General features: G+C 41.5%; 1 protein-coding gene across 1 annotated transcript in view; it reads right to left on the bottom strand.

Moving 5' to 3' along the window:
* Nucleotides 1-4,194: 4,194 nt before the first annotated feature.
* The window catches only part of LOC126482157 (sodium-coupled monocarboxylate transporter 1-like), a 101,951-nt gene continuing 91,196 nt past the window's right edge, over nucleotides 4,195-14,949 (bottom strand). Inside the window, exon 12 of the mRNA XM_050106133.1 lies at nucleotides 4,195-4,453. Within this exon, the coding sequence (XP_049962090.1) occupies nucleotides 4,195-4,453 (259 nt within the window). The remainder of the gene's footprint in view (nucleotides 4,454-14,949) is intronic.

Below are 14,949 nucleotides of genomic sequence, written 5' to 3'. Positions count from 1 at the left end.
TAAGGAGAGGAAGAAATAAGTGGAAACAAATTAAAAATACTCGCAAGAAAATAAAAAAGTATGTTCATTATCTTAAAATACCATTAATTTTTGTTATACATAACAAAGTTACGTGTGATTATCGTTGTCCAAAATGATGCTATTTCGTACAGAAGACAAAAGTGACACAGTATACGATGATGTAAACAAGCTACTTCTTTAGAATACCATTTTGCTGGGAAATAAAGCTTAACAGGGCGTTAAATTTAATGTGTAATTAGTTTATTCTTGACAACAATACGTCCTGTCCGAAGCGACGCGACACGTCTGTAGAGATAGTCATGTCGATTATTTTTCTGGAATTCAGAGAGCTGTTACGCCGATGTAAGATGCGACAAGATTCTTATTGTTTCCATCTCGTCAGAAATATCTAACGTACATGTGTCTTTATACAAGAAGACAGTGTTTTTGTGTGCGTTGCCTTCCAAGGGATTCTGGGTGTTCTTATCGAGCTGGAAATCTTGAGACGCAAGAGACAAAGGTTGACAAATGAAGTGGAAATACATCCGATCTAGGGACGTTAAAGTTCTCAGTAAAAACGTATAGCTTTTCAAGCAGACGAGGGCAAGGAGGAACATAAAACACCGAAGGGAAAAATATTGTTTCACAGAGGTGTTCCACGCGACTCACAATTTCTTAATATTTCATAAATAATCTAAGCTATGGAAGTGAGGTTCCAGAAGAAAAGTACGAGCAAAAGAACGGTCCCTACACTTCCTGGAGACGGCTGTAACTTTTTAACTTGCGGGATACTAAACTGGCAATTACTAATTATGTAATTTTTAATAAATTTTTCAACTCAAGGTAAAGAAGTACTATCACACACGTTGGCACCCTTATCAGCAGAATTGGTCGAGATGTATGTTCAAAGTCAGACAGACATCGCCAAAAATTTTTTCACAGTAATTAAAAAATATCTATGTGCAAATGTGCACTGTTGTCAGACATTGGCTTCTTATTTGCCAAACTTATTGCTAATTTTTGCAGGAGGTATCATAGCAAGTATTGACAACGACAAGTGTTCTTTATGTGTGGTAATTCCTTCAAGATATAATGCATTTCGTTAAAAGGAGGTGTACAGTTCGATTCATTCAAAATGTTTGCTCATCATCTAGGCAGGGAATTAGTTTAGGAGTGAAACAGTTACCTCTTTGCGCACAACACATTACCTTTACCATTCTATTGGTTTTCTATCCGTAAAAGGAAAGTGGCAAGTTCCATTTCTGACCGTTTGTAGATTCTGTATTTTCTTAACCAAATATCAGGCAATGTGGATGGAAACATAGGGAATTGCTATTGATAGGTTTGGAACGTGATTTCAATTAACCCCACAACCGAAGGAAACCTCCAGAAAACTTTTTCAGTACTGGTGGATGGGAAATGATTTAATTCTGTGCGTTATGGCCTCTTACGTACATGTCAGGGAGAGCTGGGTAACTGTGCGCAGTATCTAATAGTAAGCACTCAGTACTTGAAGCTAATGATAAACACGACAAATTCTGACTATATCTACCTTCTTCTGATTCTTGTAACAAACCGAAATAAGGAGAGACGTGACATCTGATTTGTGGAATGCATATAAGACAATTAAAACAGGCCAGAGAAAACTAAGAAAGGAGGATTATTGATGTCATGATTTATTAATATCTTCATATTACTAAAATCTGCAATTCACTGCTGCATTGCAAGGATTTGCTTTCTAAATACAACAGTTTACAAACACAATCTGCTCACGATGTTATGTAATGGCAGACTCTGGTAACGGTGAAAAAGAAGGTAGTAGAAGCTGAGATGTGGAAGCAATTATGGACTGAGAAGAAACAGCAGAATGGATTGAAAAATAAGAATGGACGAACAGTACGGGGTGGTTTACTGAACAGCCAGAGATAGAAAAAACAGAAGCCAGAAGTACGGAGGAAAAACCAGTCAATGGAGATTTTGGATGTTTCCACCCCTTGTGAAGATGACGTTGATGATTAAGATAGTGAATCTACTGGCACATTTAAATCAGTACCACATCTGATATAGAGCGAATTGTGCTAGAGATGTGTTCGACGTTCTGGCTGGAAACGTGGAGAAGACACAGAAAGGCTGTGTTTCTGTTTATCCAATAAATGAAAATCCTAGTTTCTGAAATGATATTACAAATTTTTGTTACTTCCTAAATATAGTTCAATATTTTAGTTTCCTAATAGAAATCGGCATATGATTTAAGTGCCGATTATTTTTACTCACATACATTTAATATAAGCTTCTGTTCTGAAGAGCAAATTGGCACAGCCAATGCAGGTAATTACCCCATGGGATCGGAAATCGTGCACAATCACGTCTTGGTGATATCTAGAGCAGGTCTTTGGTTTTCTAGGGATCCGTACTTTAAACTGCAAATATGGAGCATTTATAGGATTACTTTGTTACCTGTCCGTCTGTCTTAGTGTTAAAATCCCTTTCCCTCAGGAACGGATAGACCCATCCAGTTGAAATTTGTCACATACTAAGGTCTACGGTTGCTTGGCTGTATAAAAGATTTTAGCTTCCAATTCAATGCAATGAAAAGATAGGACTATTTACGTCGCATATTTTGATACTCGCAAACTCATTTATCAAAACCTATCGGGCACTTACTGTTAACCCAGAATTACGAAATATCGCAATAAGCGAAGTTTACTGATACAAGTAAAGGGAAAAATCCAAAAAAGGTTACTTTGTTATTATATCACATGAAAATTTATTGTTCATGTCAATTCAAATACGATTGTCTGTCTGACAGTCGGTTAAGACACCTTCTTCTCAGGAACACATAGACGTAACAAATTGAAATTTATGGTAAAAAATATAAGCTTCTAAGTCAATGCAATCGAAATATCAGGGCTATTTGTGTCACATATATGGATGCCCGCAAACTCACTCACTAAAATCCTACAGAGTATTTCCTTTGACGTAGCACCATGAAATTTGGCGTGAAGCGAGGAGAATATTTATTAGTACAATGTCTACTTTTACTTTCTATGAGAATTTAAGTTCCTGGACTTAATTTCGAAATTTATTGTGGTTTGAAGGGAAATACCGGACATGAGTATGTCTTATTATAATTTAAAAACATAAGTGAAGAATGAGCGCATAGGATTGCATTAAATTATGTCCTCTGATCTTTAAACTTTAATTCAGCTAATTCAAACAGTGTTCAGTAATATGTCTCCAGAATCAGTGAAATTAATGAAAGATTACTCTGGAAAATGCGAAATAAACACAAAAAAATGAACTTTAAGTTACGATTGAAATATTCTCTAAAGCTTTGGAATTCCTCGGACTGATTTCTTACCAGTGTTGATATCTACAACAGGCAATAATTGTCGATATTCTAGATTCCCAGGATGGATGAACTAACTATACACCGGGTGATCAAAAAATCAGTATAAATTTGAAAACTTAATAAACCACGGAATAATGTAGATAGGTAAAAGTTGACACACGTGCTTGGAATGACATGGGGTTCTATTAGAACAAAAAAAAGTTCACAAAATGTCCGACAGACGGCGCTGGACAGCAAAACGTCAGTAACTGCTACCGTGACGGGTGAGAGGTACGCCGATGTGTTACAGAATCGCATCATCCCCAGCCTGGCTGATAAACACCTGCTGGAACGTACGATGTTTATGCAGGATGGCGCTCCACCCCATATTGCTAGACGCGTGAAAGATCTCTTGCGCGCGTCATTTGGTGATGATAAATTTTAATACTGACTTTTTCATCACCCGGTATATAATTTGTACAGAACCCTCATAGTGCGGGTCCTACTCGCACTTGGACAATTTTTTCCATTTATATTGATTTAGTATAGTAATAGTAGGGAAACTACACCAGTATTCCACCAACGTGTAGCTGTATACATGCAAACATAAGACTACTTGCTTCACTTATGCAGTGTACATACGTTGATGGTGATCGAGGAACCCACGTTTCGTGAATGTTGCACCAGTATCTTGAAATGTTTATAAAATATTAGAGGGTGTCCTCGTTATGGGTAGAAATGTGGTCCTCTTTGAAACTTATTTTCATCATTTGAGAATGGAGACATGTTAAGATCCAAAGGTCAGGAAACCGTTTGGCAGAGGAAGGTATTTCTGAGTGAGATCGTCGTCCCTTGTCGTGGCTCTAGGCCGCCCCCTGCGTCTCTGGCTGGTGCTTCGTCTGCTGCAGCAGCTCCACACGGACTGTCGGCTCCGCATCTTCCCGGCGCCGATGTTTAGGGCGGACCATGGGCGCCAGCAGCGAGGGCTCCACGTCCCCCGGCCTTAGAGGGCCCGTCAGCCAGCTGACCGTCCAGCCCACCGTCACCATGACAACGGCGCCCACCAGCGTGTAGTACAGGTACGACAGCCGGAACAACAGCGGCACGTCGTCTGCCGCTGGGCTGCGGACACACAAACTTGACTCAACACCTGTGGCCGAAAATTAAAATAAATCGAAAAATTTTGCCAGAAAAAAATCAATGAACAAATTTCAGTATTTACATACAATGAAATATTTGAGACGATCGAGAAAGAAATTAATTAGAACCCAGAAGTGGTGTAGAACATTTTAACGTCACATGACGTTGGCGTACATGTGTCCTGCTCTGAACTTGCTCAACCACCACCAACTCTACCCCTGCCTACTCGTAGCACCCATCTTTATTGAATCTGTATATCTCTAACCGCGAGCAGCTGCCAAACGAAATTCAAACCTAAAAGCAACAGAAACTACGTCTCATCAACGCCAAAGGGTGCGGTAGTAGCATGTGTTGCTACTTTGATGTTTATTACTAAGATCAGGCACTGTCATTGCAGGCTCAGTAGGCCAGACTTGGAAATGAACCTGTCAGGTTTGAAACTAGTCGCCTAATATAAATAGTGTAACAGAATACTTAATAAACGCCTTAAGAAATTTAATGAAGTTGATGGTTGCCTGTCAACAGAACGTTGAAACTGAAAAAAGTGGTATATAAGCTCCAGAATGAGATTTTCACTCTGCAGCGGAGTGTGCGCCGATATGAAACTTCCTGACAGAGTAAAGCTGTGTGCCGGACCGAGACTCGAACTCGGGACTATACTTTTATTATATAAGCTATTTATAAGAGCGCACTATGATCAGGTTCTGTGATGTGAATTACCATATTGCGTCATTGTGGACTGAATGCAGCGTATTGCTGCGACAGTGTTTTTTGTGACGACACAACCGACGGATGAAGTTAGCATGCAGTGACCATAAGGCAGGATGCCCAATATCTACTTCCACGTATGCCCTCTTCAATCACTGTTACGTCTGTAACAAAGGGTTATTTTTTCACAACGTAATTATTAGTGTTTCTTCTGTTCCACACATCGATGCACTGTGGGAGAGGTGCCTGCTTGCAGGCCGCTTTGCGAGCCGTTATATTATCTGCGGTGCAGATACGCAGCCGTCCTTGAAATATGCATTTGGAGATTTTTGTGCATATCTGAAACATCTTAGCAGACCTGCACACAGCGTCACACTGGAAAATAATGTTGAAACGATTATTAGGCCTGGAAGCCAATGATTGCACGATAGACCAGTTTGCCCCTGCGTAAGTATTTTCTAACAGCTTACATCTCTAGCAGCAGGTAAATACGAAGAATATTTGCTGTTAACGCCTTGAAAGATGCATCGTGAAGTTTTTTGTGCATATCTGAAACACTTTAACAAAACAGACCAGCGTTTTTTTTTTTTTTTTTTTAAGTTAGCGTCACAGTAGACAACATCTCTTAAGTCAAACTTCTCTAATTCGCTAGGGCCGGCTGCTGTGGCGCTTCACTCCGGAACCGCGCTGCTGCTACGGTCGCAGGTTCGAATCCTGCCTCGGGCATGAATGTGTGTGATGTCCTTAGGCTAGTTACGTTTACGTAGCTCTAAGTTCTAGGGGACTGATGACCTCAGATGTTAAGTCCAATAGTGCTTAGAGCCATTTGAGCCATAACACGCTAGCAGCAGATAACCACGAAAGAAATCTACATAATTATACAAACGAAACGGTACAACTACCAACTTCAAACTTCAGCCCGTTAGCAGAGTATTATTTTATTTCATTTTACGTATCAGCCCATTTCTTTTGTAGCAGGCAGCCACCACCGGTGAGTGCTAGTGCAGAAATTGTGAACTACGAGTTTCAGAACAGAACAGGTGATTTATGTATTTATTTCTCGTTCGGTATCACAGAGGCATAATTTACAATATTCTTATCACTATATACTAAAAAAGAAACAATATAATTCTACACTATATTAGATATGTTTTTGAGCCACTCTATGGCTGAGTCACTGAGTCTATGTATGTCCATGAGTTCACCACCATAGCCATACACTTTGCACACGAGTAGATGGTCCATTGTCTGTATTTCACCGCACTCACATACATCGCTGTCTGCCAGGCCCCAGTTGTTCATCAGGTGTTTACATCTCCCAACACTCGTTCTGACCCGGTTTAGAGCTGTCCACACTCTTCTTGGTAGGTTGAAGCCATCAATCTTCTTGTTCGGATCGTGTACTAAATTTTTGTTCTCAAATTCACTTGCCCACCATACTCCGTTCTAGGCCGTTCTCGGCTCAAAGGCTTGTAGTTCTTCACCGATTTTCCAAAAAGGTGATCTGGATTTAAGCCTGTTTGTCGGTGTCAGATCTTGGTGGATAGGGAGGTCCGGTTTGCCTATAATTTTCCTGTAGGTTTTTAGGGCTAGCTGTGATCGCCTGATTTCTGGAGGCTCTATGTTCGCTAATACAGGAAGCCATGCACAGGGGGTGGCTCTGAGTGTTCCCGAGATTATTCGAATTGTCTCCCTCAGCTGGACATCCACTTTAGATACGTGTGCACTTCTCCTCCAGACTAGTGAACAGTATTCAGCTACACTGTAGACAAGGGCTAGTGCTGAAGTTCTCAAAGTGCTCGCTCCACATCCCCATGTTGTTCCAGCCAGTTTCGAAAGGATAGCATTGCGGGATTTTAGTTTTTGCTTTGTGTCTTCGAAGTGTGAGCTGTACGTTAGGGTCCGGTCTAGTTTCACTCCCAAATATTTAGGCTTATCCTCATGTCTTATGCTTTGACCATTCGAAGAGATCTGTAATTTTCTGTGTGTCTCTCTGTTGTTGAGGTGCATTATGGTGCTGGTTGTTTTGTTGGGGTTGTGTCCATCGCATGGCAAAAAGGGAGTCGATAACTGCTGTTTAATGAGCATCCCGCACAAACATCCACTACGAGACACCCAGTAATCTCCATTTATGTGCGGCACGTACAGTTTGAAGAAGAGCCCTGCAACAGCAACTGCAAATGCAAAAGTGCTAGTCGGTCTCCTGTGTCGAAGCAAAATATTGATCTCGTTCGGGCAACATTGTAACGGAGACCACAGAAATCATCACGTCGAGCAATTCATGAGATTCAGACTGCAGAACCAACGGGTCAAATATCCCGCGTAAACGCTTGCACACGAAACCTTGCAGCTGGCCCAGACACTCAGACCACGAGATTATGCTGCTCGTTCTGAATTCTGCGCCGAGATGTTGACAAGCAGGGAGAAGAGGTGAATTTTTAGTGAAGAAGCAACGTTTCACACTGATGGCAGAGTTAATCTGCACAATGTTCGTTTCTGGGGAACAGAAGACCCCCTATTTCTCTATCGAACACGAACGAGTCTCGCCAAAGGTCAATGAGTTCTGCGTAATATTGAGCGAGAAGATTTAAAGCGCGCTATTTTTAATAGAAATACTCTTTACAAGCATTTGCTAACTCGACGTGGTCCGTTTGTGGTTTCTTCTTCAATTGCGAGATGACTCCATCGACTTCTTCTTGCAACATTATTTTGCGCCTCCTCATTTGCACTTAACTGTACAGGAACACCTAAACAAACAGCTACCTGGACGACGGCTTGTACATGTAGACGCTAATGATAACGCGTGATGTAGATAGCCACGCCGACAGCCAGAGTCAAGCCCTTGTGAATATTTTACAGGGTTATGAGAAAAGTGTTTGTCCCGCCCCTGTCGCAATACTTGCCACAGCTACGGCAGCGAAACAACAGTAGAGTTCATCACCACCTACATGCCGCAAGAGGTTTTCCAAGATTAAAAGTATCGTCTCGACGTTCTGTGTGCGACGCGAAGAGTGTATTGAGACCCTGTAACACGTACAAAAAAATTACCTGTGATATTCTATTAACAGTAAAATGTTGGAAGCGAATAAATTTAACGTTTCGTTTAAACGAATTTTTGTAAATATAAAGTTCTTTTGCTTTCAGCCTGTATATTAACTTTCAGACAAAAGGTCCGTTTTAATAGAATGGAATCAAAGGAGCGGTAATGAGTGGAATTTGATGAACAAGTGCGAAACAAATCTTCTTCTGTGCAGAGTAATAAGATCAAAGGAAGCGACGTGCGAAAGTATTATTCACACGCAATAAATTTATACTCGAATTAGTTTGAGCTAAATGCACACATGTCCACCAAATCTCGTGTATGGTTCGCCCTAGGACAAAGCATTCGAGAACGAAGGATACCTCATTCTAAAAACAAAATCACAAAAACTACTTTTACTTATTAATTCCGAAATAGCATGAATAACATGTTATTCTCTAAAAATTATTCTCTAAAAATAACATGTTAACTCCAAAAATTGAATCTTCAGATGCTCAGTCGCCTTCTACACACATACATATAACGGAAGCCTCTGTGTTCCATATCTAACAAAATAAAAACAATTGGTCAAATACTTATAAATTCTAAGGAAACACGAAGGCATCCTTTTTCGTAAAAGGAGCACAGATTTCTCATTAACCATTCCCTGGTAAGACAAAGGGTTTGTCGATCACATGTGGTGCAAATTAATCTGTAAAATGTACCGAACCTACCACACATTTCAGCATAACAAAACCGTAAACATTTACGAAATATAAGACCAAGAAGCCTCTACAGTAAAACACTTGCATTCACTCAAAGGACAATGACAAGAAATTCCGACCAACGTCTCTTAACTCGGATTCAAGAAATATTACAGGTACTTAACAAATTATAATAAAACATTCCAAGGCAAAGCGATTTATGTGATGAATATGCAACGTAATATACGGTAATAAATGACTAGTTGGCTGAGGGCCACATGGCTTGGAATAGGCCTTAAAGAAGAAACTTTTTAATTAACAGTTTCATGAATCAGTTTACGAAAGGCGACTCAGAGAGTAAACTGCAGAGATGTGTAATGATAAAAACAATGGGAACCTCTCTCTCTCTCTCTCTCTCTCTCTCTCTGCGTGTGTGTGTGTGTGTGTGTGTGTGTGTGTGTGTGTGTGTGTGTGTGTGTGTCGTGCAAGCTCTACGTGGCTAAAGCAACTGCACCCGGGTTGTCCATGCAGCGCCGGTAAAATCTCTCTCCAGCAGTGCCCTCCACACAAGTGACTGAGCCACACACATTTCATTCTCACGCTTCCGCCTAAACAAGCCCTTCACCTGGGAACCTAACGTAAATCACTTCCGTTTAGTCACAGATTCACCTGAGATGGACAGTAATTTGTCTTACTGGGACACAGCTAACGTGACATATTAGACCAACAATAACGCCACACTATACAATAAAGCCACAGTATATGTGTTATGAATCTTCGGTAGGAATCAACATTGGTTTCTAAAACAATAATCGTAAAAACCCAGGTCGGTCTGCTCGTCCACGAGACCCAGAAAGCAGTAGATACAGGGGCTCAGGTAGATGCCGTGTTTCTTGACTTTCGGAAGGCGTTCGATGCAACTCCGCATTGCCACCTAATAAACAAAATACGAGCGCCTGGACCAAAAGAATACCAAGCACAACATATCAAGTCTTCAGACGTGAAAATAACTTCAGGCGTATCTCAGGAACGTGTTACAGGACCAGTATCTTTCATAATATAACGGGTTATTGTAATTAAATTCCAGATGTATCTGTATGAAATCTTATGGGACTTAACTGCTAAGGTCATCAGTCGCTAAGCTTACACACTACTTAACCTAAATTATCCTAAGGACAAACACACACACCCATGCCCGAGGGAGGACGCGAACCTCCGCGGGGACCAGCCGTACAGTCCATGACCGCAGCGCAAGAGACCGCTCGGCTAATCCCGCGCGGCAATTAAATTCCAATTCCAAACGCTTTAAAAGAAGAAACACTGCTCAGAATGACGTCAAATTTGAATGGAATATTATAAAGAAGGGGAAAACATTACAAAATAAAAAAAATCTAACGAAAATTTGCCCATTACATTGGGCTGCAAGCGTCGTAGCTTAAATGGGATCGGCTACAAAGAACAGATAATTCGCAATTGCATTACAAACCAACCGTACTGTGTAATGTGCATGACAGCACAAGTTTTGGCACTGTTACTTAGGTAATCTCATCCATCAGGCCAGGGTCGCGCCACATTGGATAGGAAAACTCGGTTTTTTATTGTCCTGAGGCCAAATACCGCATAAAAGCAACAATGAACAACCCTTTTAATTGCCTTGAGGCAAACTGAGGAACAGCCGTATACCTTCGTGTTTTATTTTGCATATTGAGCCGCCTACAGTGTCGTTTATTGGAAAATTTTCATTGATTTTCTTGTTTTGTTTCCTCCTTCTTCGATAATATTCTCTACAGTTCGACGTCATTGTGAGCACCAGTTCTTTTACAATAGTTTGAAACTGGAATTTCAGTTATAATCACCCGGTATACAAATGACACAGTAGATAACGTTGGAAGTTCCGTGATATTTTCGCGAATAATGCAGCTGAACGCACGGAAGTCGCAGTGGTAGAAAGTTGTAGCGAAATGCAGGAAGGCGTGTAGAGAGTCAACATTTGGCCCAGGGAGTGGCAAAAAAACCGCAGTATAAACAAATGTGACGTATTGCTTGCACATAAATAGAAAAGTCCATTACTGCATGATTACACAATTGCACAACAATCACTGAAACCAGTTACTTCTATAAAATATCTATGAGTATGTGTCGGAAGATGTTTAAATGGAACTACCGCATAAGAGAAATCTCAGGTAAGGCAGACGCCAGAGAGACTCAATAAGAGACTCCTCAGGAAAGGTAGCCACCAATCAACAAAGGAGGTAGCTTACAAAATCGTTGTTCGACCAATACTTTAATATTGCTCGTCACTGTGGGATACATACTAAATAGGTTTGATAGAGGAAATAAAGAAGATCTACATACGAGCAACGCTTTTCATTATGGGTTCATTTAGTAAGCGCTAAAGCGTAACGGATTTGTTCAGCCAAATCCAGTGGCAGACGACGCAAGAGAGCTATTCTGCATCACTTGCGGTTCAGAGAACTAACGTGGCTAAGAGAGTTAATCGGTCTATTGCTTCCTCCTACGTATATCTCGCGAGAAGCTCATGAAGATAGGATAAGAGAGATTCGAACCCGCACGGAAGCTTGCCAGAAGTCATTCTTCTCGTAAACAGTTCGTGAGTGGAACAGACAAACGGGGAAGTGATAAGTGGTACACATCGTGCCACTTCACCTTACGGTAGGTTGCGGCGTATAGATATAGATGAATATGTAGAAGTGTAGAAGTGAAATAATGGTTTGTGATACATGGAAGGCTCTCTTTCTCTCTCTCTCTGTCTGTCTGTCTGCTTATGCATGCACATATACATATGTGACCTGTGTTAAAATAGATAGAAACTTATCACATAAAAATCTAAATCTAAATACAGGGTGTTTCAAAAATGACCGGTATATTTGAAACGGCAATAAAAACTAAACGAGCAGCGATAGAAATACACCGTTTGTTGCAATATGCTTGGGACAACAGTACATTTTCAGGCGGACAAACTTTCGAAATTACAGTAGTTACAATTTTCAACAACAGATGGCACTGCAAGTGATGTGAAAGATATAGAAGACAACGCAGTCTGTGGGTGCGCCATTCTGTACGTCGTCTTTCTGCTGTAAGCGTGTGCTGTTCACAACGTGCAAGTGTGCTGTAGACAACATGGTTTATTCCTTAGAACAGAGGATTTTTCTGGTGTTGGAATTCCACCGACTAGAACACAGTGTTGTTGAAAGAAGACGAAGTTTTCAACGGAGGTTTAATGTAACCAAAGGACCGAAAAGCGATACAATAAAGGATGTGTTTGAAAAATTTCAACGGACTGGGAACGTGATGGATGAACGTGCTGGAAAGGTAGGGCGACCGCGTACGGCAACCACAGAGGGCAACGCGCAGCTAGTGCAGCAGGTGATCCAACAGCGGCCTCGGGTTTCCGTTCGCCGTGTTGCAGCTGCGGTCCAAATGACGCCAACGTCCACGTATCGTCTCATGCGCCAGAGTTTACACCTCTATCCATACAAAATTCAAACGCGGCAACCCCTCAGCGCCGCTACCATTGCTGCACGAGAGACATTCGCTAACGATATAGTGCACAGGATTGATGACGGCGATATGCATGTGGGCAGCATTTGGTTTACTGACGAAGCTTATTTTTACCTGGACGGCTTCGTCAATAAACAGAACTGGCGCATATGGGGAACCGAAAAGCCCCATGTTGCAGTCCCATCGTCCCTGCATCCTCAAAAAGTACTGGTCTGGGCCGCCATTTCTTCCAAAGGAATCATTGGCCCATTTTTCAGATCCGAAACGATTACTGCATCACGCTATCTGGACATTCTTCGTGAATTTGTGGCGGTACAAACTGCCTTAGACGACACTGCGAACACCTCGTGGTTTATGCAAGATGGTGCCCGGCCACATCGCACGGCCGACGTCTTTAATTTCCTGAATGAATATTTCGATGATCGTGTGATTGCTTTGGGCTATCCGAAACATACAGGAGGCGGCGTGGATTGGCCTCCCTATTCGCCAGACATGAACCCCTGTGACTTCTTTCTGTGGGGACACTTGAAAGACCAGGTGTACCGCCAGAATCCAGAAACAATTGAACAGCTGAAGCAGTACATCTCATCTGCATGTGAAGCCATTCCGCCAGACACGTTGTCAAAGATTTCGGGTAATTTCATTCAGAGACTACGCCATATTATTGCTACACATGGTGGATATGTGGAAAATATCGTACTATAGAGGTTCCCAGACCGCAGCGCCATCTGTTGTTGAAAATTGTAACTACTGTAATTTCGAAAGTTTGTCTGCCTGAAACTGTACTGTTGTCCCAAGCATATTGCAACAAACGGTGTATTTCTATCGCTGCTCGTTTAGTTTTTATTGCCGTTTCAAATATACCGGTCATTTTTGAAACACCCTGTATAAACTGTTGCTAAGCTAGCCTAATATCGGAGTAATCCTCTAAAATGAGAGTATCAAATGTGAAAAATGCAAGTTGAGTATCACATGGTCCTTGTTTTTGGAACTTATTTGCGTGGAGAGGTTACTGGTTCAAGACCGTTAGCCCTATTTGGACTTAAAGCATGTTCAGCTTTGTAAGTGATATGGAGCGTAGCAATATCAGTAGTCAGCATTTTTTTATGTAGAGGACTGTTACTTGCCGCTTTCCCAGTCACGGGGAATATGTCACAGTTCAAAGAATCTGAGCCGTCCGGTTGCTTTTATCAATTTCTTTTGCGGTAGTTCTGCTGCTCCTTCTAACTTCCCGTATAATTCAATTGTTCTCTCGAAATTTTGCCTTCAGAGGGAGCAGAGAGCACGAGACTGTTTGGGATCGTGCGCTTTGCCGTGGGGCTCGCTTCGAGAGTATCGTCGTGGCCCAGGCGGCCGAACACACTGCTTTTGTATGTCTGAGGTGGCTGTTACTTGTGTAGCAGCCTAGTCCGGCTCGCCACTGCCAGAGGCACGCGCGTCTCGAATGGCTCTGTGAGCACCGTAAAGAGCAGATAATGAGCGGGTTTGCTACATTTGAATTATACGAGGGGGGCTCTTGTGGAGTGTGCAGTGAATTCGTGACGTTGTGGCAGACTATAGTGGGAGTCTTCTAACTGATCTAGAGAGCTAAGCTATGTGCCGATGGTTTCCTACTAACAAGTCCTCCAGAAAGCGGTGAGAATTTTTGTACTACTTACAGTGTTCCCGCACCCTGGTTACATCTGACATCCGAGTTACATTTATTCTCATGTCAACGTTTGAACACTGCTGCTACCTCAAGTTAGTCGTATTTTCCTTTTTTTTTTTTTACATTCTAATCAATTGATGTTGCGGGTAATATGTGTATGTTTTGGTTGCGTTGGTGGCATGTGGTAATTCATCTATTTTCAGGTGTTTCTACCACAATCTTCCTTGCTAACGCCTTGCAAGTGTGGTGGCGCAGGCGCTCGAACACACTGCTTTTGTATGTCTGAAGTGGCTGTTACTTGATCACTGATGTTTTGTGTAAAACGCAGAAAGAAGCCATGTGGCAGTGAGGCTTGTACCTGTGTGTTATTAACTAGAGCCAGACTCTTAAGTATTCTGGGCTTTAACATGCCGTGTTGCAAGCTAGTCATTGTTTTAATTCTACAATCCGTAAGCTAGTCAATGGTAATTATTACTTGGTGTTAGTTACAGAAAATTGCCATTTAGTTCTAAGCTGTCATTGTTTCTTGGAACTACCACTGTTTCTGGTGAGGTACATCCTGTCGGTAGATACTGCTGTACTTGAGATTTACGTTATTCGGTACTTACGTAATTGATCTTTAAATTTTAATGTGTTCACTGGCTCAAATTGAGTAATTATTGTTTATTCTTTTAAAATCGATCCACTGCAGCAAACTTTGCAGTAACGCCTTTCACAAGTTTCAATAATTTGGATGGTAATTGCAAATTCATTCTTCTGTAATTGAATTATGTGAAAGCGCAGGTAAGTTTTCTCACTCAGGCTTCAAGTTGTGTAGTTGTTAGCTAGGCTCTACGAAACTGAGGCCAAATTTGAAACCTTCTTTCTCCTGAGCTAT

The sequence above is a fragment of the Schistocerca serialis genome, chromosome 5 (assembly GCF_023864345.2).
Source record: "Schistocerca serialis cubense isolate TAMUIC-IGC-003099 chromosome 5, iqSchSeri2.2, whole genome shotgun sequence".
Lineage (NCBI taxonomy): Eukaryota > Metazoa > Arthropoda > Insecta > Orthoptera > Acrididae > Schistocerca > Schistocerca serialis.
Note: the sequence above shows the minus strand (reverse complement) of the source record. Positions and strands in the feature narration are given on the sequence as shown.